General features: G+C 42.7%; 1 protein-coding gene across 1 annotated transcript; it reads left to right on the top strand.

Annotated features, from left to right (window-relative positions):
- Nucleotides 1-1,268: 1,268 nt before the first annotated feature.
- Nucleotides 1,269-20,823, top strand: DHTKD1 (dehydrogenase E1 and transketolase domain containing 1). The gene is made up of 17 exons (XM_066551005.1): nucleotides 1,269-1,428; nucleotides 3,116-3,271; nucleotides 3,712-3,923; nucleotides 5,558-5,752; nucleotides 6,719-6,988; nucleotides 10,159-10,330; nucleotides 11,865-12,063; nucleotides 12,930-13,242; nucleotides 14,290-14,374; nucleotides 14,961-15,100; nucleotides 15,472-15,622; nucleotides 16,533-16,639; nucleotides 16,910-17,074; nucleotides 17,447-17,529; nucleotides 19,071-19,240; nucleotides 19,750-19,835; nucleotides 20,283-20,823. Exons 1-17 carry the CDS (start codon nucleotides 1,269-1,271, stop codon nucleotides 20,382-20,384), a joined length of 2,766 nt encoding a protein of 921 aa, XP_066407102.1. The 3' UTR covers nucleotides 20,385-20,823.
- The last annotated feature ends 3,081 nt before the right edge of the window (nucleotides 20,824-23,904 follow it).

Genomic DNA, 23,904 nt, shown 5'->3' with positions numbered 1-23,904 from the left:
AAGCTGTGTTTTCTGTCAGGTACACACAGGCAATGTGTGTATTTGTGACCATGATATGTGTGGAGACCGACAATGGGACGGTTGTAAAGACGAATTCTAATAATAACTGAGGAAAGTAAAGCATGGAAGAAGGCCTTTGAACCTATCTTTTGTTCACAATTAACCTTAGTTGATTTAGGAGCATTTGAATTAAAGCGTTTAGGATGTTGCTCTTTGCTTGTAGTTAAGCCTTAAAGAGTTCTGCAATACTAACCTTTTGAAGTATAATTTTAGAATATTGCTTGTATCCTTGAAACTATAGCTTTGGAATATATATAAAGGAAACATGCTTATCTCATGCCTTAACAAAACAGAGAAAAGCAGCTTGAGAAAGGAAGATGAACATCAACTCAAGGATTTATAGTTTTGACCAAGTGAAGCTGGACATCACTGTTATGAGATTTATAGTCTTTGCAATTAAAAGGTGGACCCACATCTGGAGAGCTGGACTTCACCAGATGGGATTCGTCTTTCTTCTTTTGGAAACCGGACCAGCACCATCTGGGATACTCCTTTTTGGGATACATCCTGAGAAAAAATAAATAACAATAGTGTATAGAATTGTGATGTAAAAATTTGGAATAGAAACTGCTGATGAGTAAAAATTGGAATAGAAACTGCAGAGAAAGCTTATGAGTACCCCTGTAAATACCTGTAAGCCTCAGCTATCGGTGTGCAGTTGGAGAGAAAACTTCCCCCACTGTACTCAGCGCTGTATTGCTCATACTTTAGCACATAAATTAATAAATTGATTGCTGCTTGAATATTGGCCTAGTCAAGCTTCTTATTTATAACACAGTGGAACTTTTTGTGTTTTATTTTATAGCCATTGCTCCTATCCTGTTGCTGGGCACTACTGCATAGAGTCTAGCACTAACTTCTCGGCATCCACCTTTGAGACATTTATATGCCTTCATGAAATCTCCTCCTAGTCTTCTCCAGACTGGCAAGGCCCAGCTCCCGCAGTCTCTCCTCACAGGAGAGATGCTCCAGAGGCCTCCTCATCCCTGTGGCTGCGCTGGACCCTCTGAGCGGCTCCTTGTCTCTCTTGTGCTGAGGAGCCCAGAACCGGGCACCTCACTCCGGATTGGCTCTCTGGAGCCCAGAACACCGTGTGTTCCCTCGTTCCGTTCGGCACCGCAGGAGCCCCTGAGGCCCCCGCTGCGGGCGCCGCCCCCGGGGCTCGGGGCGGGTCCGGGGGCGGTGGCGGCGGCGGGGGCAGCGCGGCCATGGCCATGGCGGCCGCGGCGGGGGCTCGGGCCGTGTGCTGCGCGCTCTGCCGGGCCGGCCCCAGGCGCTGGTACCGCACCGAGCGCGGCGTCTACGGCTACAAACCGCGGAAGACGGCGGGCGGGCGGGCGGAGGAGCAGCGCGGCGCCGGCAGAGCAGGTCGGACACGGCCGGGGCCGGGCGGGCAGAGGGAGCGCGGCGGGGGCTGCCCCGGAGCGGGGCCCGGGCGCGGAGCGGGCGCTCTGAGGCGCGGCGTGTGCCGTTCCCGGCGGGGCGGACCCGCTCCGAGAGCTCTTGGCTGTGCTTTCTGCGAGCCTGCGGTGCCTGGCTCCGCTCCAGGGGCTGAAGCGGCTGTGAGAGCACCGAGTGCTGAAGTTCGCTCAGCGATGGGCTCTCGGAGAGTTCTGCTGCTCGTAGAATACCTCTACTACGCGCCTGTCATTTTCCTTTTGTATCATGGGGCTTGAACCAGCCGAACTGAGGGTGGTGAGACACTGAACAGGTTGTCCAGGGAGGTTGCGGATGTCCCAGCCCTGACTGTGTTCAAAGCCAGATGGGATTTGAGGAGCCTGGTGTAGCGGGAGATGTCCCTGCCCACGGCAGCGGGGTTGGGACGGGATGGTCTGTAAGGTCCCTTCCAACCCGTTAACTTTCTAAGATTCCATGATTAACTAAGGTAACTCTCTCCTCTAGCAATCCTGTGCTGCTTTTAGCTCCATTTTACAGTGCAGAAAGGTGATTTCAAGCAGAAAACTCTTCTAGGTAGGAGTGTGGTCCTTGCATTAACTTTACTCTGGCGACTGGTAGGAATTAAACCCTTTGCCCAGGGGCAGGAGTGAAACCAGTTTGTAGCTCCTGGACAGCGAGGCCCGTCACAAAGTAGCCTCCTTGTTAATGATTAACATACTTTTATGTAACATTTTAAAAAATATGTTTAAACGGCCTCCTTGCTGAGAGCATTGTGGGCACTGTTAGCCTTATGTCTGGTTTCTGTCCCTCTGTAGTAGAACCCAGTAGAGAAAAGGGGCTGTTTTGAATGTGTCAGAGAAATAACCTTGTGCTATGGTCTGAGAATTCCATTGTTTTGGAAAACAAAACCCTTCAGACCTGACTACTGTCAGTGCTGCGTTTTTACCAGGATGAAAAACCCCTCCACACTTTATAAGCAGGTTCATGTCATAAATTTGTAGCAGGTTGTGCTTGCAGTGTGTTTTATTGTTTGCAGTTCATCAGCCTGGTCTCTGGCTATGCTCAGTGACAGTAACATGTGTGACCTCTCAGCTGGTCAAATTCTGCCCATGTCAATAATTTTTACCACATTTGGCTCAGCACATGCTCTTGGCTACTACAGACTTTGTTGGTTTTTTTTAAGTCATGGGACCTGCATTATTATTAAGACCCAATCCTCCTGCCATTCCAGCAAGGAACAAGGAAGCATAAGTGTTAGGATTGAGTTGGCTTAGGAAATAAGACTATACACTGGTAATGTCCTGATCTTGACTTGGACATACCTGTTTGTAGTGCTTTTGGTTCACTACTGCTGTAAAGAGATAGAAAAGCAAAATGAAGTAGCTTTGCATATGTTTACAGGAGCCTAACCTATGAGGGGAACTGTGAGGGAAATCTAGAGTGTACTTGGTTGAAAATTGCTTTGGGGAGCAGATTTAGCAGTTTGCTGATGGGAGCTGTTGTGAGATAATAAGGTAGAAATAACTGCATAGAAAAGCTCTCTTTCCAGCCAGAGCCTTGATGGTTGCCAGCAGACAAAATACTCCTGTGTTGATGCTGTAAGTGGATTTCATCTAAGCATGTGTGTGATGCTGTTCTGCTTTCTTTTTGGTTCTAGTTGACCATGCTCTTGCTCGTTTAATAACTGCCTATGCTGAACATGGCCACAAAGCAGCCAAAATAAACCCACTGTTTGCTGGCCGAGCTGTTATGAACATGGTACCTGAAATCCAAGAGCTGGCTGAAGTTCTTCAGGGTCCTCTCATTACTACAGGTGAGTCCACAGCCTCATCACAGAAAATTCTGTTCATGGGGGATTTATTGAGGGGCTGTGGCCTCTGTGGAAGAGTCAGAAAATTGTCAACTTCAGTATCCATATGTCTGTTGCAAAAATCATAGTGCAGTGAGAGGCTGCCTTCTAGCATCTTCAGAAATCATGAAAATTTGTGCTTGTTCTTAAAACTGCTGAGGTTAAACATTAATTTCTTGTGTTACTGTAACATTCTGTGATTTACCACAATACTTAACACTGTAGTGAAGGTTTGAAAATACAGGGGCAGAAGTCAAGAATTGTCTTTTCTTGTCTCTTTTAGAGCCTTGCTGCAGCTTTAAACAAAGGAGGTCACTCTCTCTTATTGCTTTATTTTCTCCAAAACAGGCCTTAGTGCTTCCCCTCCTCCCCCAGAGTGACTAATAGCATTTATTTCCCACCAGGACTTATAAACATGGGAAAAGAGGAGGCTTCTGTAGAGGATGTGATGGCTTATCTTGACCATATATACTGCGGGCATATTTCCATAGAAACAAGCCAGCTTCCAACTTTGGAGGAGAGAGAATGGTTTGCTAAAAGGTTTGAAGAGCTAAAGCAAGAAGCATTTACACCTGAAGAGAAAAAGCACTTGTGCAAACTGATGCTTGAGTCCCAGGTACTTTGTTCCCTATTACTGGATTGTAATGGTCATGGAGTCTGTCATGGACCCATTACTATTCTGGGCATGATTCATGCAGAAAAAGAACAATCACTGTCCTGAAAAGCTTTGACAGTGTGCAGGAGGAAGAAGTACAAGGCTTTGTCTGAAGCAGTGCAATGCAGCAATCTCATTGGAGTTTATTGCTGAATTAACTTACCAGCCATTACTGAAATAATGATGCTGTAAACCCATGAATAGTCAGTCTGCAAAAGTGAGATACTCTTAGGTTAATGATCTGACAGATCATATTAAATGTTACTGATGGGACCACAAGGCAAGGTTGAGCAGAGCTCTGTGAAATCTTGTGCTCTGGCTAGCTGTTCTGTGTTTTTCTCTCACCCTCATGCTGATCTGTTTTACTGTCCTTAAAGTATGCTGTCCCTCAAGGTTTTGGAAGAACAAATCAGAGTTGGACTGAGGTTCTATCATATAGCACTGGCAGACATGGTGCTTTTCAGCAAGGAACCTTTGTTCAATGCCTTCTATAAGGAAGTGAAATATTTATGCACTTTTGAAATGTATAGAGAAAATTTATTCCAATACTTCTGTACTGTGAAAAGTTTTAATTTTTTCCCCTTTTCTTCCCATGTTATCCAGAATGATTGAAAGGTAGAAGAGCAGGATCTGTGAAGGTTGGAAAGGTAGAAGAGCAGGATCTGTGAAAGTGTCCCTGTTTCCAGTTTTCCAAGTGGAAGGAGTGTTAAATGTAATATTTACCAATGACTGAACGGAAGTATATGGCCCACTTTGTATTTTTTGTAGTCTCTTTGGCAGTTAGAGGAATTTGATGGTGACACAGGAGGGTGATATTGGGACCCTGATGTGCTCTACTTTAACTTCAGTATGACCAGAGCTATACTAAGACAATATTATTTAACCCTGACAGAAAAAAACTTTTATATGTGACCAGTTTTGTACACATTATTCCTTAGAACTGAATATTGCTCAACTAGCAGTTGGCTCAGATCTTTGGGTGTGGCTTAGTCTTCCCTTCTCAGTTACAGACTTCATTTAGTTTCTGTCTTCCATTGCAAAAACTAAAGAAATTTCCAGTGCTTCCAAAACTTGGTCACTTATTTGAGCTTTCTAGGAGGTGAATGGAGTGAAGTGAGAAGAAAATGAAATAAATACAGATTAATGTCTTTTTCTTCTCCCAAGCATTCTACCTATGTAATAAAGACTGTGCCTAATATAAATCAAAAGGAAACACTGCTTTGCTAGCACTTTGTATCTCAAGATCATTATGGTTTATACTGTAAAAGAACACCATTCCTAAATTTCCACCTAAAACAGGTAAACTACCAAGAAATTTGTAAATTAATATGGTGTTAGAATTCTTGGAGCACCTTCCATGTGAGACAGAGAAAGTTTGGTCCTCAATGCAACATTTTTCTGCTTAGAGTTGATTTTTTATAGTCATCATAGCTTCTGGTCTCAGACTGTGTGGGTGGAGAGTGAGCTGAGACTTTCCAGGGGTATGTTTAGATTTATATGCCTCAAGGCTATAAACATAAATTATATTTCAATTTTATAAACAAAAGGCTGCTGCTTCAAACAGCCTAATACTGAAGTTGTCCTGTTTTTACCAGGAGTTTGATCACTTCTTGGCCACCAAGTTTGCCACAGTGAAGCGCTACGGTGGTGAAGGAGCAGAGAGCATGATGGGTTTCTTCCACGAGCTGTTCAAGCTGTGCGCGTACAGCGGGGTCACGGATATCATCATTGGAATGCCCCATCGAGGGAGGCTTAACCTGCTCGCTGGCTTACTGCAGCTCCCTCCTGAGGTGGGTGCCTTGCTTTGAAAACACAGCTGTCTGCTAAGGAAAGCAGGAGCCTCTCTTGAAATGGAAAATGTAAACCCTCTCCCTCGGAATTATTATAATTTTGAAATTAAGGGACTCTCAGGGAAAGATATGGGAGCAGGAATAACAGTTCTTTTATTAGAAAAATTAAAAATAAAAATGCAATAATACAAAACAACACTGACAGAGAATAGGACCTGACAGCCTGTGGGTCAGGGTGGTGGCAGCAGTCCCATTCAAAGGTGGCTCAGCCCTCCTGCAGTGACAGGTGTGGTTCTGTTGGAGCCGGGATCCTGTACAAGGGTGGAGTTTTCCTCTGAAGGTCCAGTGGAGGTGTAGATGGGCCTGGTCTTCCTCTGGGAATACAGTGGTAAAAGGCTGCTGTGGTGTTCCAAATCCCAGATTATATCCAGGTAGGAACTCTTGGCTCCTCTCCCTGGGTGGAGCATCTGGAACATCCCAGTGGGATGATGTCATTTATTCAGTCATGCAGGGACACTCAGTAACCCATTAACAGAAGATTTCTCCCTGGAGGGAGGATTGGTTGTGGAAGAGGTAAAACTGCCCAATTAACAGAAGATAACTGCCCTACCTCTAACAGGTGGCAATAGAATAGGCACCTCCAGCTACATCTTGCAACCTAAGACAGTAAGAGATTTATAATCTCACAGGCAGCTGCCTGGTTTATTTGCAGTAAAATAAACCCCCAAAAGTTTGCCATGTTGTAAGTGCTGGAGCAATAGAATGTTACCTGTGTGAGAGTGTTCTTCCTTCCTATCAACACTTCAGTGTGAACTGTCTGCAGGAGACTGTTAAAAGAACTCTAATGAAGGGTTTTGTGTGCTGCTGCTTAGAAGCATCCTTGCAATTTCAGGAGTAGGAGAGAGTTTTTCTTTCAACCTGTCAGTGAATCAAAAAAGGATTTGAACCAAACCTGTTTCCCTGCAGCTGATGTTCCGCAAGATGCGCGGTTTGAGCGAGTTTCCAGAGAATTCAGCAGCCATTGGGGACGTTCTCTCCCACCTGACATCTTCTGTGGATCTGGACTTTGGCTCCCACAGACCTGTGCATGTCACCTTGCTCCCCAACCCCTCACACTTAGAAGCCATCAACCCAGTGGCTGTGGGCAAGACACGAGCCAGGCAGCAGACTCTGCTCGATGGTGATTACTCCCCAGAGAGTTCTGCACAGCCTGGGGACAAAGTTATTTGTCTGCAGGTATTTTGCTCACATATTGTAATTTATATTTGTAAGACTTGCTGGACTAGAATGTGAACAGGAGGGTACATAGAAATATCAAACAAAACTGAGTTAATGTATGATGTCAAAATCTGGGATCTTCTTTATGGAGAAGGAGGAGGGCAAGGAAGATTTCCAGGTGGCATTTGTGATGATGCTGGCATTTAAATAATTGCACTTCTAAGATTTCTGAATACTGATTCTGATACCTCCCTTTATTTTAATAATATTCTGTATTGAGAGCCATGTGTGCCTTTCTCACTTTTGCATTTAAACTGCCACTGGAAGCCTTCTTTCAAATTAATGGGTTTGGAGAAGAGCTGTCAACAAGGCTGCAAAATGTTCAGGAGGATTTAGAATTTTGTCATGGTACTGTTGAAGATTCTGCTGGAATTAGTTTTTGCTCCTTGAACTGACTTGTATAGCTGTAGAAGCAATCCCAAATAGTTCCTTGATAAATTTTCTTCTCTTGCATTGACTTCAACTAGGAAAAACAAGTGAATTGAACTCTTTAACATTTTAAAGCCAGGGTTAAAAACAAGTTGGGCAGAAATGTTCTGTAAAGTATAACAAACACGAGGAAGTGAAAACATATTTCAGTTAAAAAAATATTTTGCTTTTTTCTGGAAGGATGGGATATTGTGAAAAAGCAGACATGAGAATACAAAATATTCAGGGCATATAAATTGGGGCTCTTAGTTTTTTATTTTAAAAAAGTCTTTGGAGCTTGCAAGTGTAGCAAACTTTTGCTGCCCAATGTGCAGCAAAAAAAAAGATGTCTCCATCTTTCAGTGCAGTTATTGCTTAATTTTGGGAAGATACTATTGTTTCTTTCTCATAATAGTAGATCTTCACCATATAGTAATGAAAGTACTATGACTCTGTAAACAACAATTATTCAGGATAAATGGACCCTCCCTATCTAAGAAAAATTTCACTTAGGATTTTTGGGGGTAAGTGATAGGGAGGATTGCATAGCAGAGAAGAGAGACATTTGATTCTGTGCTAAACACCTCCATATTAGTCACCTGATTCAAAGTATTCCTAAAAGGAAGAAAATGTATCATGATCACTTGTGATAGTGTCTTTAAGAGGTACACAAGTGAGATTGAAAGCAGGCAAATTTTTAGTTCCAGATCTTAAGTGCTTTCATTCAGCTAATTGAGAAGAAAGAGATGAAAGCAGGCACCTTGTGTTTCAGAAGCTTGGTTTGGGAGTTTGACTTTGAACTTTCTGGTTTTACAGTGCTGTCTCTTGAGAAATGTAAGTGTAGACACTCTGAACTCTGAATTGAGCATTTTTTCTCTTCTTCCACAAGCCTCAGTACCAGAGCTTGAGGAGAGAATGCCTAAAGATCAGTTAAGGTGCCATTGTCAGTGGTGAGCTTCATTGTCCAGGGTCTGAAGGTCTTCTTTAGCTTTTTGCTAATGCAGCCCAGAGAAAAATGTGCCCTAGCAAAAACCGTTTCCATTTTTTTGGTAGAATGAGTAAAATCCTACCTGCATCACAGGAATTGAATCCTCTGGGGTTTGAGATGAATATGAACAGTCTTGTGTAGTTAGATAGTCACACTGTCTTTAGGCTTTAATGCTTTGGGACATGCTAAAGGCCATAAAGTTTTCTCGGATGTTTTAGGGTCTTGACTCAAATGCTGTCACTGAGATATGTAGCCTTCTTAGGCAGCAAAAGAAACCAGGAGGGAAAGGTGAAAACCCAGCAGTTCAGGAACAAGGGTAGCATAGTAAGGGATTGAATGGGGAAGCTGGTTTGTCTCTCTTGCAGTAGTTACCTTTGTTTTACTGTTATACCTCTTAATAATCTGTATTGGAATGGTATAAAAAACCCAGTGCTGCCAGATAACTGGTTGATTGCACCTCTGTTATCTTGGTGTACTTGCAGATGTCTCTTAAGGATTGAAACCACTATTCCATAGCTAGAAAGCAGAACTGTCGTCTGGTTTCAATAAGGAAGTACATCAATCTGCATAGGGACTTAAATCTGCAAATGGCTGAGTCTGCATTCTGAGGAAACTGCCATCATATTCATCAAAGGAGAACTGTCTCCAATTTCAAAACATTGAAATGTTAGATGACACTCACTCCAGTACCTCTAGCCTTTGTTGGAAACCTGGCTTGGCTATGACAGTAGCCTTCCCCTTCTGAACTAATTTTCTTATTTGCAGCATTTATTTGCTATTGCTATTTAGAAATGTAACTAAGAACTTAGGTTTTATTTCCTTTTGAAAGTTTTTGGTTTTGAGTGCTTCCATTTGTGGTATTTCCTGAGTCCCCCATCGCTGGGAGGAAATGATGAATCTGACTCCAAGTTCTCAGAAGGCTAATTTATTATTTTATAATCTGTATTATATTAAAGAATGCTATACTATGCTATACTAAAGAATACAGAAAGGATTCAGACAGAAGGCTAAAAGATAATAATGAAAAACTTGTGACTTCTTCCAGAGTCCTGACACAGCCTGACCATGATTGGTCATTAAGTCAAAACAATTCATATGTTGGAAAAACAATCTCCAGCCACATTCCAAAGCAGCAAAACACAGGAGAAGCAAATGAGATAATATTGTTTTCCTTTTTCTCTGAGGCTTCTCAGCTTCCCAGGAGAGAAATCCTGGTGAGGGGATTTTTCCAGAAAATATGATGGTGACATCCATTCAGTTCATTTTCCAGTTGTTTTTCTATTCTTGTCTGTTTGGTAAGGTGGAAATGGGCCTAAGTCCCAGTTCACCAACATTCAACTTCAGCAAAAGTGTAGTGAATGCTGTGGTGAGTGGCTCCCTTTGTTCAGGGGTCAGTGGTTTTGCTGCACCTTTGCCATAGCCAGGAAGCTTGCAGTCACCTGGACACTGGTGGGTCAGTTTTAAGAGATTATGGGTCAGTTCCAGGTAGGGATTACATCAGGTATTCATGTACATATGGTGGCTGCTATGACCTTGTGTTAGTGATAAGGCTGCATAAACTCTCCAGTCATGGAAACAGTATTCTGAGAGGGATTAAGAAGTGGGTCCAGCTAGAACTGTGTCTGTTCCCTGTACCCCATTTAGGAGTTCTTACTTAATGAGTTATGGTGTTGATTTTGCTGTTCCTCCAGTGTTTCCTAATGAGACTTTTCCATTTTTTTCCCTGATGTAGGTTCATGGCGATGCTGCTTTCTCTGGGCAAGGGATTGTTCCTGAAACACTGACCCTCTCTAATCTGCCACATTTCAGAGTTGGTGGGAGCATCCACTTGATTGTTAATAACCAGCTGGGCTATACCACTCCTCCAGAGCGAGGAAGGTCATCTCTGTACTGCAGTGACATTGGTAGGTAGGGTTGAATCACAAGGAAGATTGCCTGTTGTGTCAGAAAGGATTGTTAACTGCAGTGTAAGCTGTGCAGTGGACTTTTTATAGCAACTGCCTGTCAGCTCTTGGGAGAGATTATTGTAACTCCAGTTTCATGGTAGAGTAGGAATTAAAATTATTATTATTATTATTCTCTCCTACTAGCAACAAATCAGATGCTAAAAATATGCCCTCCCCTATCTGCTTTATGGCAAAGACTAAATATCAGGGGAAAATCTTGTCACATTTTTACAGGATGTGATAAAATAATTGCAGGATTTCTGTGAAGTCTTTATAACTCAGTTTCTGTCATATTATTGGCAGCTTTTGAAAAGGTTTTACAACGGAGTATATAACAGATCTACTTTAAATAGTTCTTGTTAAATTTCATAAAAATCATCTGTGTGTTTTCTGAGCAAGATTTTTACGTCAGATACTCCTCCATTTTTTCTGTTTTGTTTGTTGTCATGTGAGCCTGTTGAGCTTTCAATTTAAAGATGAAACTCAAGACCTTTCTATGCCTGAAGTAGAAGCTTTGTTTTGGACTGAATCTTTCTTAGTGATAAACAGAGGTATTGCCAGTAAGATCAGAGACATAGTAGTTAGTTATCTTGTATAGGTCTCCTATAAATAAAAATATACTTTTGTATGCTTATGACTTAATATCAAGTGTTTGTCTTATGGTTTCATCAAACCAGACAAGTAGATTCATTAAATCTGATAAGGTAGATAGTATATGTTATTACTGTTTTCTCTGGGCTGGTTTTGTGTTAGGGATTGGTTTTGTTTGAGTTTGTTTTTTGTCTCCATCCTTAGTTTTCCTTTCTTCTTACCTGTCAGTGAAGAGGGGCTGATATGTAGCTGAGCTTTAGTATTTTGCTAGAGAGGAAATCTTGGCATGAGCCAGGAATAGCTGAAGTATCTTAGTTTCCAGAATTTGGACAGATAAAGTACAAAAGGAGCACTGTTGCTTGCAGCCAAATTGTCAGACAGGAGAGGGTGTTAAGATACTGAAATTTTACAGTGTTCTCTTTAATGAAGAGATTTTTCTGCCTGGAGGAGCAGTGGACAGAATGCTACTCCCTACTAATAAGGGAGAAAGTTGCTTTTTGGCTTGTATGAATTCATAGTAGAGACAGCTTAGGATAAGAAGGAAATAAAACTCAATTTTTGTTTGAAAGAGAAGCAATCAAGTAGTTCTCTCCCAGTTCCTGTACACAACCAGATTAATATGATGCAGGAACTGTGCATAGAAACTCCTCTGGGAACAAAGTGCTCGTAAAGAAGTTGTGCTCAAACTGACAAATATAACAGGTTGGGCTAATTGCATGTTCTCTCAGGCAAGACTCCTCTCCTTACCTCACTCTCATCACAAAGAACATATTTTTTTTAATTTGTTTTTAATATTCTTCCTTCCCATGAGTTGTCTGTAGTTTCGGCCGAGCAGGTGAGTGTGTGCTTTCTTTGGAAGGGATTGAGTGTGATTGCTGCTGTGTTTTGAATCCCTGGGCAGGTAAAATCGTGGGATGTGCAGTTATCCATGTGAACGGGGATGATCCTGAGGAAGTTGTCCGTGCCACACGACTGGCTGTGGAGTATCAGCGCCACTTCCGCAGGGACGTCATCGTGGACTTGCTGTGCTACAGGCAATGGGGCCACAATGAGCTTGATGAGCCCTTCTTCACCAACCCCAGCATGTACAAAATCATCAGGTAAGGGTTGCACCACCAAAATATGTCTGCACCACCTCAAATCTTGCTGCTGCAACAGAAGTGTCTGTGGGAGATTCTTTGACATAGCCACAGGTCTTTATGTAAGGTGCAGCTGGACTGTCAGCAGCCCTTGACTGCAGTGTGAGTCTGATAATAAGATGTTGATGAGCAATCATTACTGTTGGCTCTTGAATGTGTGGCTTGGTGCTTTTTGGAGAACAATCTTGGAGGTAGGTCTTGGATTTCAAATTTGTGCTCACTGGTAATCGGAGGGCAAAGTTGCCTCCTGTGTTTCAAGGGGAAGCGTGCATGTTGTGAGAGAATGGGCAGGAAGCCAGTGTGATGCTTGTCTTGTCTTTGCCTGATCATCTTTATCAGCATTTAAATGTATACAGATTCCATCCTTATCCCCAAAGAAAAACACACAAAAATTCACTTGCCAGTGAATTCTGATATTTTAGGTGAAGAGTTTATGGAATGGTTGCTTTGATTCTCTCCAATGCAGAAATCCTACTCTGAATTTCTCTGAAGAAAATATGCATGGTAGCACAGAGGGGGTTTTGACTTGTTTTTACCTGTAACTGCCAACTATAGCCCTTTCACTTTTTTAATAAAGGGCTATAAAACATATCTCTAAGAGAACTATTCTCTTTTTGAAAATGCCAGGAAATTGAACTTCATGCAAATAAATATAATGCACCAGGACACCATTTATATGAGTTTTCCATGGTACCTGACTGTAGTAAGGTGGTATTTCCTTGTTCTCCTGTGACACCGGTTTTAGGCTTAATATGTGATTTGAAAAAATAAATAAAAACCAAATAAAAACCAAATAAAACCATTTGGTTTGATTCCCTCCTTGGCAGGTCCCGTAAGAGTATCCCAGACACATATGCAGAACAGCTCACAGCTGCTGGGCTCATGACTGAGGCCGAAGTGGCTGAGATAAAGACCTCGTGCTACTCCAAGCTGAATGATCACCTTGCCAACATGACTTCCTACAGCCCACCCCCTACCAACCTGCAGGCTCACTGGGAAGGCTTTGTGGAGCCTTCTGCCTCAATCACCACCTGGGACACGGGCATGCCTGTGCCTCTGCTGCAGTTCATTGGCGCCAAGTCTGTGGAGGTGCCTGAGGAGCTCCAGATGCACAGCCATCTCCTGAAGACCTATGCTCAGGTGAGTAGAGCATCATGATACTTCTGATCCCATGGCTCAGACCTGTTACAGGAAAAAGTCTAAACACAGCAGAGTTGCCAGTTAGAGAATAGCACGGTATTCTCTAGGAAAAACAGCTCACTCTGGTTCAAGTCTGACATGATGCCATTTTTCCTCCAGTTTTGAAGAAAGATTTTTCCCCAATGTACTTTAGTTTGTTATTTCAACAATATTTTATTGCAATGAAGGAAAAAGCTTATAGAAAACACAGTTTATTATTCTTACAAATAGAAAGAAACTATTATGATAAGTTGCTAACATTTATATAGCTGGTAATTAGAATGAGTGCTTTGTAAAGGAATGATTCAGGAACCTGGCAATAGTGTACACAGTTTCTAAAGCCAGTAGTGAGTGTTTTATAACTTATATATATAAACACTACACAACCTGTAGCCTAGTTTGACAGTCTGGGTTGATAGCTCCTAAGTTGGTGTTTGGTTTAGATCAGTTTGGGGTTTGTGAATGTTTCCCTTTGATGGATGATGAGTGTGTGCAGGTGTCTGCTTGGCAGCCAGAGAGAGGCTGTGAGTATTTCAAAAGACTGATGTTTTTGTCTTCACAGCCCAAGGCAAGAGCTCCACAGCTCAGTTTGATCATTTGTTCTGCAGGCCAGAACAGGGAAGAGTTCTGGAGGGTGAAATACTCACACTTGGTATCTTTCATCACTGCTGACCAGACAGACCAGAAGTCTGTCAAGACTACACTCTGTGCTGTGCTAAGATTTTAAATATTTTCTGACTAGGACTACTTAATCAGTCCACAGTTTGTTGATTGGGAGGTGAACACATGGATCACCTATGGTTCTGTGGTCCTCAGGAAACCTTCTTTAGGATGTGCTGAAATAAGACTCTGTATTCTAATGCAGCTTAAGCTGGCTGCAGGAATATAGCATTTCTCTCCATAGTGTGTTGCTTTTTTCCTAGCTTCTAATATTAGTCTGTGCCACCAAAAAAGCTACAGATGGAAGAGGACAAAACAGTAATTTTTTCTTCTTCTTTATTTGCTTAGTCAAGAATTCAAAAAATGGAGGAAGGAAAAAAGCTGGACTGGGCAACAGCTGAAACTTTAGCATTTGGTTCTCTGCTGAGCCAAGGTAAGAGGCAACTAGACAGGAGACAGTAAAATATTTTTGCTTTAATGTCAGTAAAGGATAACATTAGATTTCTTAGGTGTTTCTAAGTAAAAAGATTGCTATGGTTTATAAATTTGACAATTTGCATGGTGTAAGAGAAGGTTAATTTGAATCCTACGTGTCACTAATATTTGTAGACTGAGTCTTAAATATCTTCAAAGAACTGTGGCTCTCTCTCACTCCCCAAAACCATTTGTGCATAGAGCTGAGCACAAGCAGTGCAGCTGACATCAGTTGGCTCCCAAGTACTTTGTGTGCTTTATGCTACTATTTCTTCTCCCTCCTCTCTAGCCTGAATTCAAATCTCCATTTACATATGATACAGAATGCACATTTTTTTTGCAGTTTGCTTCAGTAAATTGAACCAATTTACCCAAAATAATGTCAGAGCATCTGTATGCTTGACAGTTGGAGCTGTTGCTCTCAGATTTGATGTTGCTGATGAGGGGAAATCCAAAAAGATAGATAACAAGAGATAGAATTATGTCCTGCATGTTTTCTTTTTACATAACTTGCTGATCTGGTGTTGTGTTTATTGCTTGGCAAGGGTTCAATATCAGACTAAGTGGACAAGATGTTGGCAGAGGAACCTTCAGCCAGCGACACGCGATGTTGGTTTGCCAAGAGACAGATGATACCTACATTCCTCTGAATCACATGTCCCCAGACCAGAAAGGTTTCCTAGAGGTAGGTTCTGTAGCCCACAAGACAACCTTCTTCAAATTGTGCTGAAACAATGCATTTTCAAAAGCTGCTGAGACATATGTAGGCCTAGTGTATGTTCTGGCAAAACCCAGATACAGGGACATAAAAACTGTCAGGTCATCCCTATTCTTTGTCACTACAAATTGCAACTTTTATAAGGGGGTTTGCTTTTTCTTGAGAGATCAAATGTTATTCTTTTCCTCTCAGTGCCTTCATTCAAGAGTGAAAAATCACTGCCTATCAATTGCCTTTAGGAGTGTGTGTTGTCAGCACTGTCTGTCTGGTTCCAATGTTTCTTAACCCTTGGTTGTCTTCTTCCTCATCCACCCCTCCCAACAATTTCATTTTGTTAGGTGAGTAACAGTCCCTTGTCTGAAGAAGCTGTGCTTGGTTTTGAATATGGAATGAGTATTGAGAGCCCTAAGTTACTGCCAATTTGGGAAGCTCAATTTGGAGACTTCTTTAATGGAGCCCAGATAATATTTGACACTTTCATCTCTGGAGGTGAGTGTACAAGGAACTAATATATTTAAGAATTAATCATTTGTATTATACACATTTTTAGAAAATCCTTCCTCTTTCAAGTAAAAGGACAACATGTTGTGCAAAGAATTCTGTTTTCTCAAGGAGTCCTATGAGCTTGCCTGTGAGGTCCTGACTTTTGTGCAGCTGTTCTCTAAAGACAGCACATCTAAAATGAAGGATTCCTTGGCCAGAGTACAGTCATTACAAAAGGACAATTAATTATATTAATAGCCTTTCTTCCCCCACATGTATTTTACTGTGTGTATATATGGTTGGTAGCTTTATAGGCTGTACCTTTCCTTTGTGAAGCATCTGAAAAATTCTTGAAGCAATAGAGAAGGAAAATAGTGATTATCTGAAAGAAACAAACAAAAAACCCCACAACACCTTACTAAGTTTGACTCTAACATGTTTTCTGAGTGCTCAGATATAAAACCTCAGTAGTCATAGATGGAAATTCAGAGGCCCTCTAATTCCACCCAAATTCTGGATTTGATTGTAATCTCTTGTATAGTGCAGGAGGTTTGGCAGAGCTCAGGGGAATGAGCACTGCTGTGTTAACCAGGACTGGCTCATAGGATGCTGCTGGGATCACACCTGCAGAGATGAAGTTTTAAAATTTCACTGAGTCATTTGTTCTATGTGGAGACTTAAATGTTCTGGGAGCCCAGAGCTACCTGATGATTTCAGAAATTTCAGATCAGTAACATGTGTTATTTCACTGTAAGGAACCTCAGGGCAAAGTGCCAGCAGCATGTTTCAGGCTTGTATTTAATGGCATAGAAATTGGTTATTCTTTTTCCTGAGCAGTTTGTGCAAAGTAATGTGTTCTGTGGCTTTATGTTCTGTGGAAATCATCCTTTCCTTCCTCCTCATTCTGTGTTTCTAGGTGAGGCTAAATGGCTTCTGCAGAGTGGGATAGTAATTCTTCTTCCCCATGGCTATGATGGTGCAGGCCCTGAGCACTCATCCTGCCGGATGGAACGGTTCCTACAGGTACCACCACAGCCCCCAGGGTCACCCATCCCAGCACAGCACTGGCAGTCAGAGCCCTGGGAGCTGGGCTGCAGTGTGCTCCAAGGAGGCACAATCTTACCAGTTCAATGCTAAACCCCTTTCTTCTCTGAAGTTGTTCCTCTCTTGAATTTGGATATTTACTAATCTGTTCCTGTACAGATCAGTGTGCTTCATGTGCCTGGATTCTTTCTTGCATTATAGCCTCACTGCTGGCATTTGACAAGGTAATGCTGTGTTCCCCCTGTACAGATGTGTGACAGCTCAGAAGAGGGTGTTGATGGTGACCAGGTCAACATGTCAGTTGTGCACCCCACCACCCCAGCACAGTATTTCCATTTACTCCGGAGGCAAATGGTCCGAAACTTCAGGAAACCTCTCATTGTTGCTTCTCCCAAAGTGTTACTCAGGCTTCCAGTAAGCTGAAAAATGTCCTTTTTTTTTTTTTTCTCTTTATCCTCTTTTGTGTTCTCTTCCTTTTTTTTTTTCTTTCCCTTTCTGTGTTCTCTGATTGCTGTTTTGGGGTCAAATCAATGGAATTTTTCCTGTTTGGGGCCACACAGATTGAGGATTAAAGCTGGGTGGAGGTGAACTAGAAGTAGGGTTCATTCCTGGCCTGATGGTGTTCTTGGGAAGCTTATTATCCCACTTGCAGTGGGAAAAGGAATATGAGGGAGAGGGAAGACTGTGTATTTTGTACTTACCAAACCCTGTCTCAGTATTCTTTCTGACTCTGGCCTGAGGGAAAAGCAGCAAGATTTGGTAACTTCCAACTCTTCCCCCATGTAGGCTGCTGTATCAAGTTTTGAAGAAATGGCCCCAGGGACAACATTCAAGCCTGTCATTGGTGACTCCTCAGTAGATCCTAAAAGGTAGCTCTGCTTTCTTAGAGGAGAAGCTCAAAAGAGAAGTCCTCTCCCTTTCTCCTACCCAACAGCTTAAATTCGAGTTGGTATGAAAGAGCTGACTTTGAGAGGAAAATGTTTTATGGTAGGCGCCTGTGGTTAGTTTTACTTCCTCTTCTTTTCCTCTGGTAACTGTTGGTAGTTACCACATCTGTCTGCAAAACAGTGAAGTGTTTAGGCTGTCACCCCTTGGCCTCACAGGGAGTTTGTGACTGTAGTTACCAACCTGATGGGGCCTACTCTGCACCATGTCCATTAGCTGACAGTCACTGGAGCAGCTGTGACATGAGTCATAGAATCATACATTTGTTAAGTTGGAAAAGACCCTTTAGATCATCAAGTCCAATCTTAGCCCAACACTGCCAAATCCACCACTAAACCATGTCCCAAGTGTCACATCTGGACATTTAAATACTTCCAAGATGGTGACTCCACCACTGCTGTGGGAGGCCTGTTCGAGTGCTTGACCCTTTCAGTGAAGAAATTTTTCCTGACATCCAGTCTAAACTTCCTCTGATGCAACTTGTGTGTTACCTGAGAGAAGAGACAAACTCCACCTGGCTATGACCTGTCAGGGAGTTGCAGAGAATGAAAAGACACCTCCTAAGCCTCCTTTTCCCCAGGCTGAGGCCCCTCAGCTGCTTCTCACAGGGTTTGTGCTCCAGACCCTTCACCAGCTCCGTTCCCTTCTCTGGATGGGCTCCAGCTCCTCAATGTCTTTCTTGTCATGATTGGCCCAAAACTGAATCCAGAATTTTTGTTCTGGGGCTGGGATGCCTGAGCTGATGAGGTGGAGCAATAACAAAGTGTGTGTACATCTCTCCACTTTCAGATGTTACAGTGAATCCTATTCACAACAACCAATTCAGCCTTAATATTTTTTCCCCTGATCTGCTGCTTGCCCCAGCAGTACCCAAGTCTGAGCCTCCTTCCTCTTTGCTTCCTGGCCCCCAGTCAAAAGGCTGGAAGTACCTTAGCATCTGGGTTTTTTCAGTGGGATGGTGAGGCCCAAAGGATGTAGTTTATCTTGTTCTTTTTCCAATAAGATTAGGCAGCCAGGACCTCTGTGACTGCAGGAGGGTGTGGTGTCTCCCAGCAGGCAGTCCTGCTTTGGCATGGCAGAGAATTGTCCTCTGCAGGGACTTCTCTCCCTCTGGTTTATTTTCTACAGAGAGTGCAGAGATGACCAGCTTTGACTGGGTGTTTAATTTTTAATAGTCAGAGCTAAGAGTGATCAATCCCATTGTAAGGTAACTTTCCCAGAATTACTGAAGAAACAGGACCTCTGGCATACTGTGCTCAAAGGTTAGTTTGCCAACTGTTGGAGGGAGTGGGAGGGAAAGGAAGGCAAGGAAGAGAAAAGATGGTCTAGGGAAGCAATTTAGCTCTATGAAGTTGTCTTTGAAGTTTGAGTGGTTTTTTTGGTTGGAAGTGTTCTTCCAAGCTGTTCTGCATCAAGTTTCTGTAAAACACTAAACTTGGAAACATTCTTTTTTATTTTTTTTTAGTGCCACCCAAGTGGTGCTGTGTTCTGGAAAGCATTACTATGCTCTGGTGAAGCAAAGAGAAACACTGGGAGAGAAGCAGCACAGCACAGCTATTCTGAGACTTGAAGAGCTCTGTCCTTTCCCCCTGGAAGCTCTACAGCAAGAGCTGAGCAAGTACAGCCATGCAAAAGGTCAGCCAAGCTTCTACCTTCATGTTTCTAGTCTCTTTGAAGTACTGAACTAAATCTGTTGCCTTTTAAGATGAAGAGCTGTAGTGGCTTTTTCTTCTTTGTTCTCCCCCTCATACATCCAAGTGTTTCTGGAGGGGGATGTTTCAGAAATGTTCATCACTTGTGTTAAAAGAACTCTCTGCTATTGTTAGCTTCCAAGAAGCAGCACTGAAAATCAGAGCAAACCATTTGAGATATTTTTTGCATTGGTGTTTGCAGTCCAATCCTTTTAGTAGCTTTTGAAAACAGCAGTAGAAAAGCAGAATATACACACAGTATACCCTAATGGTGGACATATTTTGGGTTTGAATTCAATTCTGAGCTGCAAGGGAATTAAGACTGGCATTTCAAAGGCAGCACCAAGACAAAAAAACTAGAGGTACTACAAAACCAAAAAAAACCTGTTTTTCTTTCTCTGCTGAAAATATCAATATGTATATGTTTGTTATGTACCCTTATCCTTCCTTTAGTCTTCATCTGGAGTCAGGAAGAACCACAGAACATGGGTCCATGGTCCTTTGTGTCTCCACGGTTTGAAAAGCAGCTGGGGCTTAAGGTAAGATGTCCCCACGGTGTTTTAGTCTTTAAAATGAAGTTTGAAATTCTCCTTGAATGCAAAATTTTATGGTGCTTAACAAAAAACCTAATCTTGATTACTAAACCAAATGTGTCTTCTAATTTCAGCTACTTCTGCTCTTTATAGCACCATTGGTGAAGAGCAGGACTGGAGCTTTATTTTAGATGGTGTTCAGTCAAAGTAGACAGGATAATGAAAAATCCCAAGTAGGGGAGTAGAAGGAGAATGCAAAGGTGCCATTTGCTCTGGCAGATGCTGCACTATAAAGTCCTTGGAGCCTTGGTCTTTAGGAGATGGGGGATAACTTCCTGCATTCCTTCCAGCTGGGACTGCCCAGTTATCTGACAGCAGAAATCATTGTGGCATCAGGACCTGGAGATGTGAGTCTGTCCTCCATTAATCATTTCCCCACAACTCAAATTTCAGCTCCGTCTCGTGAGCAGACCTCCTCTACCAGCCCCAGCAGTTGGCATTGGAACCCTCCACAACAAGCAGCAGGAAGATGTTCTGACCCACACATTTAGCTAAGTTTTCAATGGATGCACTGCTCCTGATGTCAGTCATGTTTAGTGCCTCCTCCTGTGAAGAACAAACACCAGACCCTGAAGAGTCTTAGTTCTCCAAAATGGAAAAAAAGAAGGTGGAATAAGTTTGGTAATGATGAAGCAATTTTTTCATGTTGGGGAATACCTAACAACGAGAAGTGCCTGTTACTCTTGATACTTCTTTTTCTCTTATACAATTTTCTACAAAATGTCTTTATAAAGTTAAAAATCCAGTCCAGAGGACAGATTGGTGAGGTGACTGTGGAATACCTTCAATCATGTTGCTTATTTGCACTTGACATTTTCCTGGGATGGTGCGTGTGTGGAAACAGGTTCTGTTTCTTCTCTTTCTACAGAAATGTTAGTACTGCTTGATCAAATAAATGCTTCCCCATGCCTGGGAATGAGCCATTTCCATAGCAGAGTGTTGTGGATTATCTCTTTTTTCTTTCCTTGAGGACCAGGAATGCAATCTGTTCTGGCTGTTGGTGTTCTCAGTGTATGAGTTGTTAAAGCAGGATTTCCATTGGAGGCACCATGCAGGATGGCTCCTGAAGGCTTCAGGCACCACTGTTTTTCTCACCCAGAGGGTGAGAAATCCCAAGGAATGGTTTCAGCTCAGCTGTCATCTGGAGAAAGGAAAGAAATCAGTCTTTATTGAGAAACAAAGGATAAAGGACCAAAACATTGAGGTTAAGTGGGAGACTAATGAAACCAAACGGAAGACAGGCATCCCAGGCTGACCCCAGTGTTGACTGCCCCACAGCAGCATTCCTGCCACCACAGGATTTCTCCCAGCATTTTTCCTTTCCTGGTTTCAGGGAGCAGTTGGCACCTCCTTGCTCTTCTCAGTTACCTGTGCAAGCAATGCTTAAGTAATCCAAGCTCCCTGTGAGCCAGAGACATTTCTGAAAAGAAACAAGTGGGCTTTAACCAGACCCAGCACTTGCAGATGGAAAGTCATGGTAGGTGAGAAAAAACAGATCCCAGGTAGGGTGTGCATTCACTTGGGGAGACAGCTCCCAAATTCATCTCTGAAGCCTGCTTTAGTATTTCATCCTAGTGAATTGACATATTCATTCATTAACTCCATACGACCCAGAAGTTACCTCTGTTCTGTGATGTTTCACATCACTGCTTTAGCACATCCATCACATCACATCCTGCTTTGCTCTAGCAAACTACACAACCTGCACATCCTGAGCAGCTTTATCTAATCAAGGCATATTCTGCTTTAAATTTCTGCTGATAACTAGGAAAAGGAGGCTGAAGAGTAGCATTGCTTTGCTGCAGCTGTAGCCAAGGAAGTTGTAGAGCCCAATCACCAGCCTTGACTGCACACTGATGATTACACAAAGCCACAGTTTTAGTGCACACAAGGGAAGAACAGATTTTTTTTTTCAGTTGTGAGTTTCACGATGCCCAAACCTGACCTTGGTACACACTATTCCCTCACAGGCTGTTCAGGTCTGGTTATCCAACCAAGTAAAGGATGCTCAAGTGTTCTGACCCTGTTTGATCCTCCTGGTGGGACACAAAGCTATTTCTGTAGTGCTTCTCCATGCCCCCAGCCCCATCGGTGTGCCATGGAGCTCCCCAGGGATCCTGGGGCAGGAAGGGAGAGCTTGAGCATTTCCTCAGTCAGCTGACACACACTGCCTGCAGAGCACTGCTCCTGTGTGATGGATAACAGCTCCCAGGAGCACAGCAAAGCTGCCTGAGGGCTGACACTGTTTCTCCCAGCAATTCTGGACGCACACATTCCATCTGTGTGCCTTGCTCCTCTCTGCATGCTGGCTGGGACATCCTGCACACTGCTGGATTGCTTGTGCTTTGGGGAAAAGAGAAGCAGAAATTAGAATAGAAGGGACTCACAAGAATTGAGTCCAGCTCCTGGCCCTGCACAGGACACCCCAAGAGTCACAGCCTGTGCCTGAGCTGCTGCACAGGCTGAGTGAGTGGGTAACAGAGCAGCTCCCAGGCCTTTGTCAGGAAGTTCTGTGGGTCATTAACACAAGGTGAAGTGAGCCTTTATCTGCTGCTAGAGAGCAAGGAGCTAACTAGAGAGAGAGAGTTACAGCATTTGTTCATGTGGTGTGTCAGGATTTTCAGAGAGAAGTGCAAGACTAGAAGGAAAAAAGTAGACATGGAAGGAATGAGCTGTTGAGCAGTTCATTATAGGCAGGAAAAGCTCTCAGAAAGAAAACACACCAGGAAAACATATTAAAACAAGTATTTTAGTACCAGTGATGTTAGATTTAAAAAATACAGTCTGAACTTTGAAGATGAAAAGTTCTGAACACAGTGGTATTTTGAATAAGCCAAGAAAACAATACTGCTTTTTTATTTTTTTGCTTCTGTCAGTGAAGAAGGTGACATAGAAACATTTGTTCAGCTCACCTGAAGTGGTGTATCTGTGTCAGTATGGACTAAAGAAACCTCCTGGACCTTTTATCAATCACCAAAACAGTGGCCAGTGACTTAGAGTGAGGAAGGTTTGCTAACAAAACCTGTAATTTAATGAACTTCTCAAATAAGTATGGCTAAAAATCTGAATGAAGGGTGATTACAAGAAACTTCCTGAAGCTTAGCTACTAACCCAGCTATTATTTGGAGATTATGATCTACAAGTTCACTGCCAGGCATGTTAATCATGGGCATTTGTCACACTGTACAAGAACTAGGTGAAAGTAATTTCTATGGAGTTGCTCATTAGTATTTGTTATGAATATATAAAACTGGAAGAAAAAACTTTTCTAAGTGATTTCAGATGAGGGAAGCTCTTGAACAAAGTTGTTTAGGTATTGTAGCAAGGTCTTAGTTAAGAGGATTTCTTAAGGAATGCAGAATGCAATCCAAAATATAGATTCAAAGTTTTGGAGGAGCCCTAATGCTTCACACAGTTTGTGTTCTCTTTTGGTAACTTAGCCTAATACAGGAAGAATTCAAGCTTGTGGGTCAGATCAGTTATTCAGAAAGAATAAATACTATTTTTAATGGTCATATTTAAATCTTGCAGTAAATTCTGATGCTCCTAATTTTATATGCCACTGGCTGTTGTAACTGAGAGCTCTGTAGGTGTTATACCTGTTTTGGTGATTGTGGGATGGTATTGGAATAGGTTTTCAGGTTCACTTCAGAGAATCACAGAATCACAAAATAAATTAGATTGGAAAAGACCTTCAAAACATTGAGTCCAACCTATGACTGATCAGCACCATGTCAACCAGAGCATGGCACATCCAGGCTTTCCTTAAACACCCACACGGACAGTGACTCCACCAGCTCCCTGGGCAGCCCATTCTAATCTAATCTAGGGTCTAATCACCCCTTCTGTGGAGAAATTCCTACCAATGCCTGACCTAAACCTCCCCTGGTGCACCCTGAAGCCATGTCCTCTCACCCTGTGGCAGGTTAGCCAGGAGCAGAGCCTGACCCACACATGGCTGCACACTCCTGTCAGGCAGCTGCAGACAGTATTGATAAGGCAGCTCAAGCCTCCT

Source organism: Molothrus aeneus, chromosome 5 (assembly GCF_037042795.1).
Source record: "Molothrus aeneus isolate 106 chromosome 5, BPBGC_Maene_1.0, whole genome shotgun sequence".
Lineage (NCBI taxonomy): Eukaryota > Metazoa > Chordata > Aves > Passeriformes > Icteridae > Molothrus > Molothrus aeneus.
This window is presented reverse-complemented; position numbering and strand designations above follow the sequence as displayed.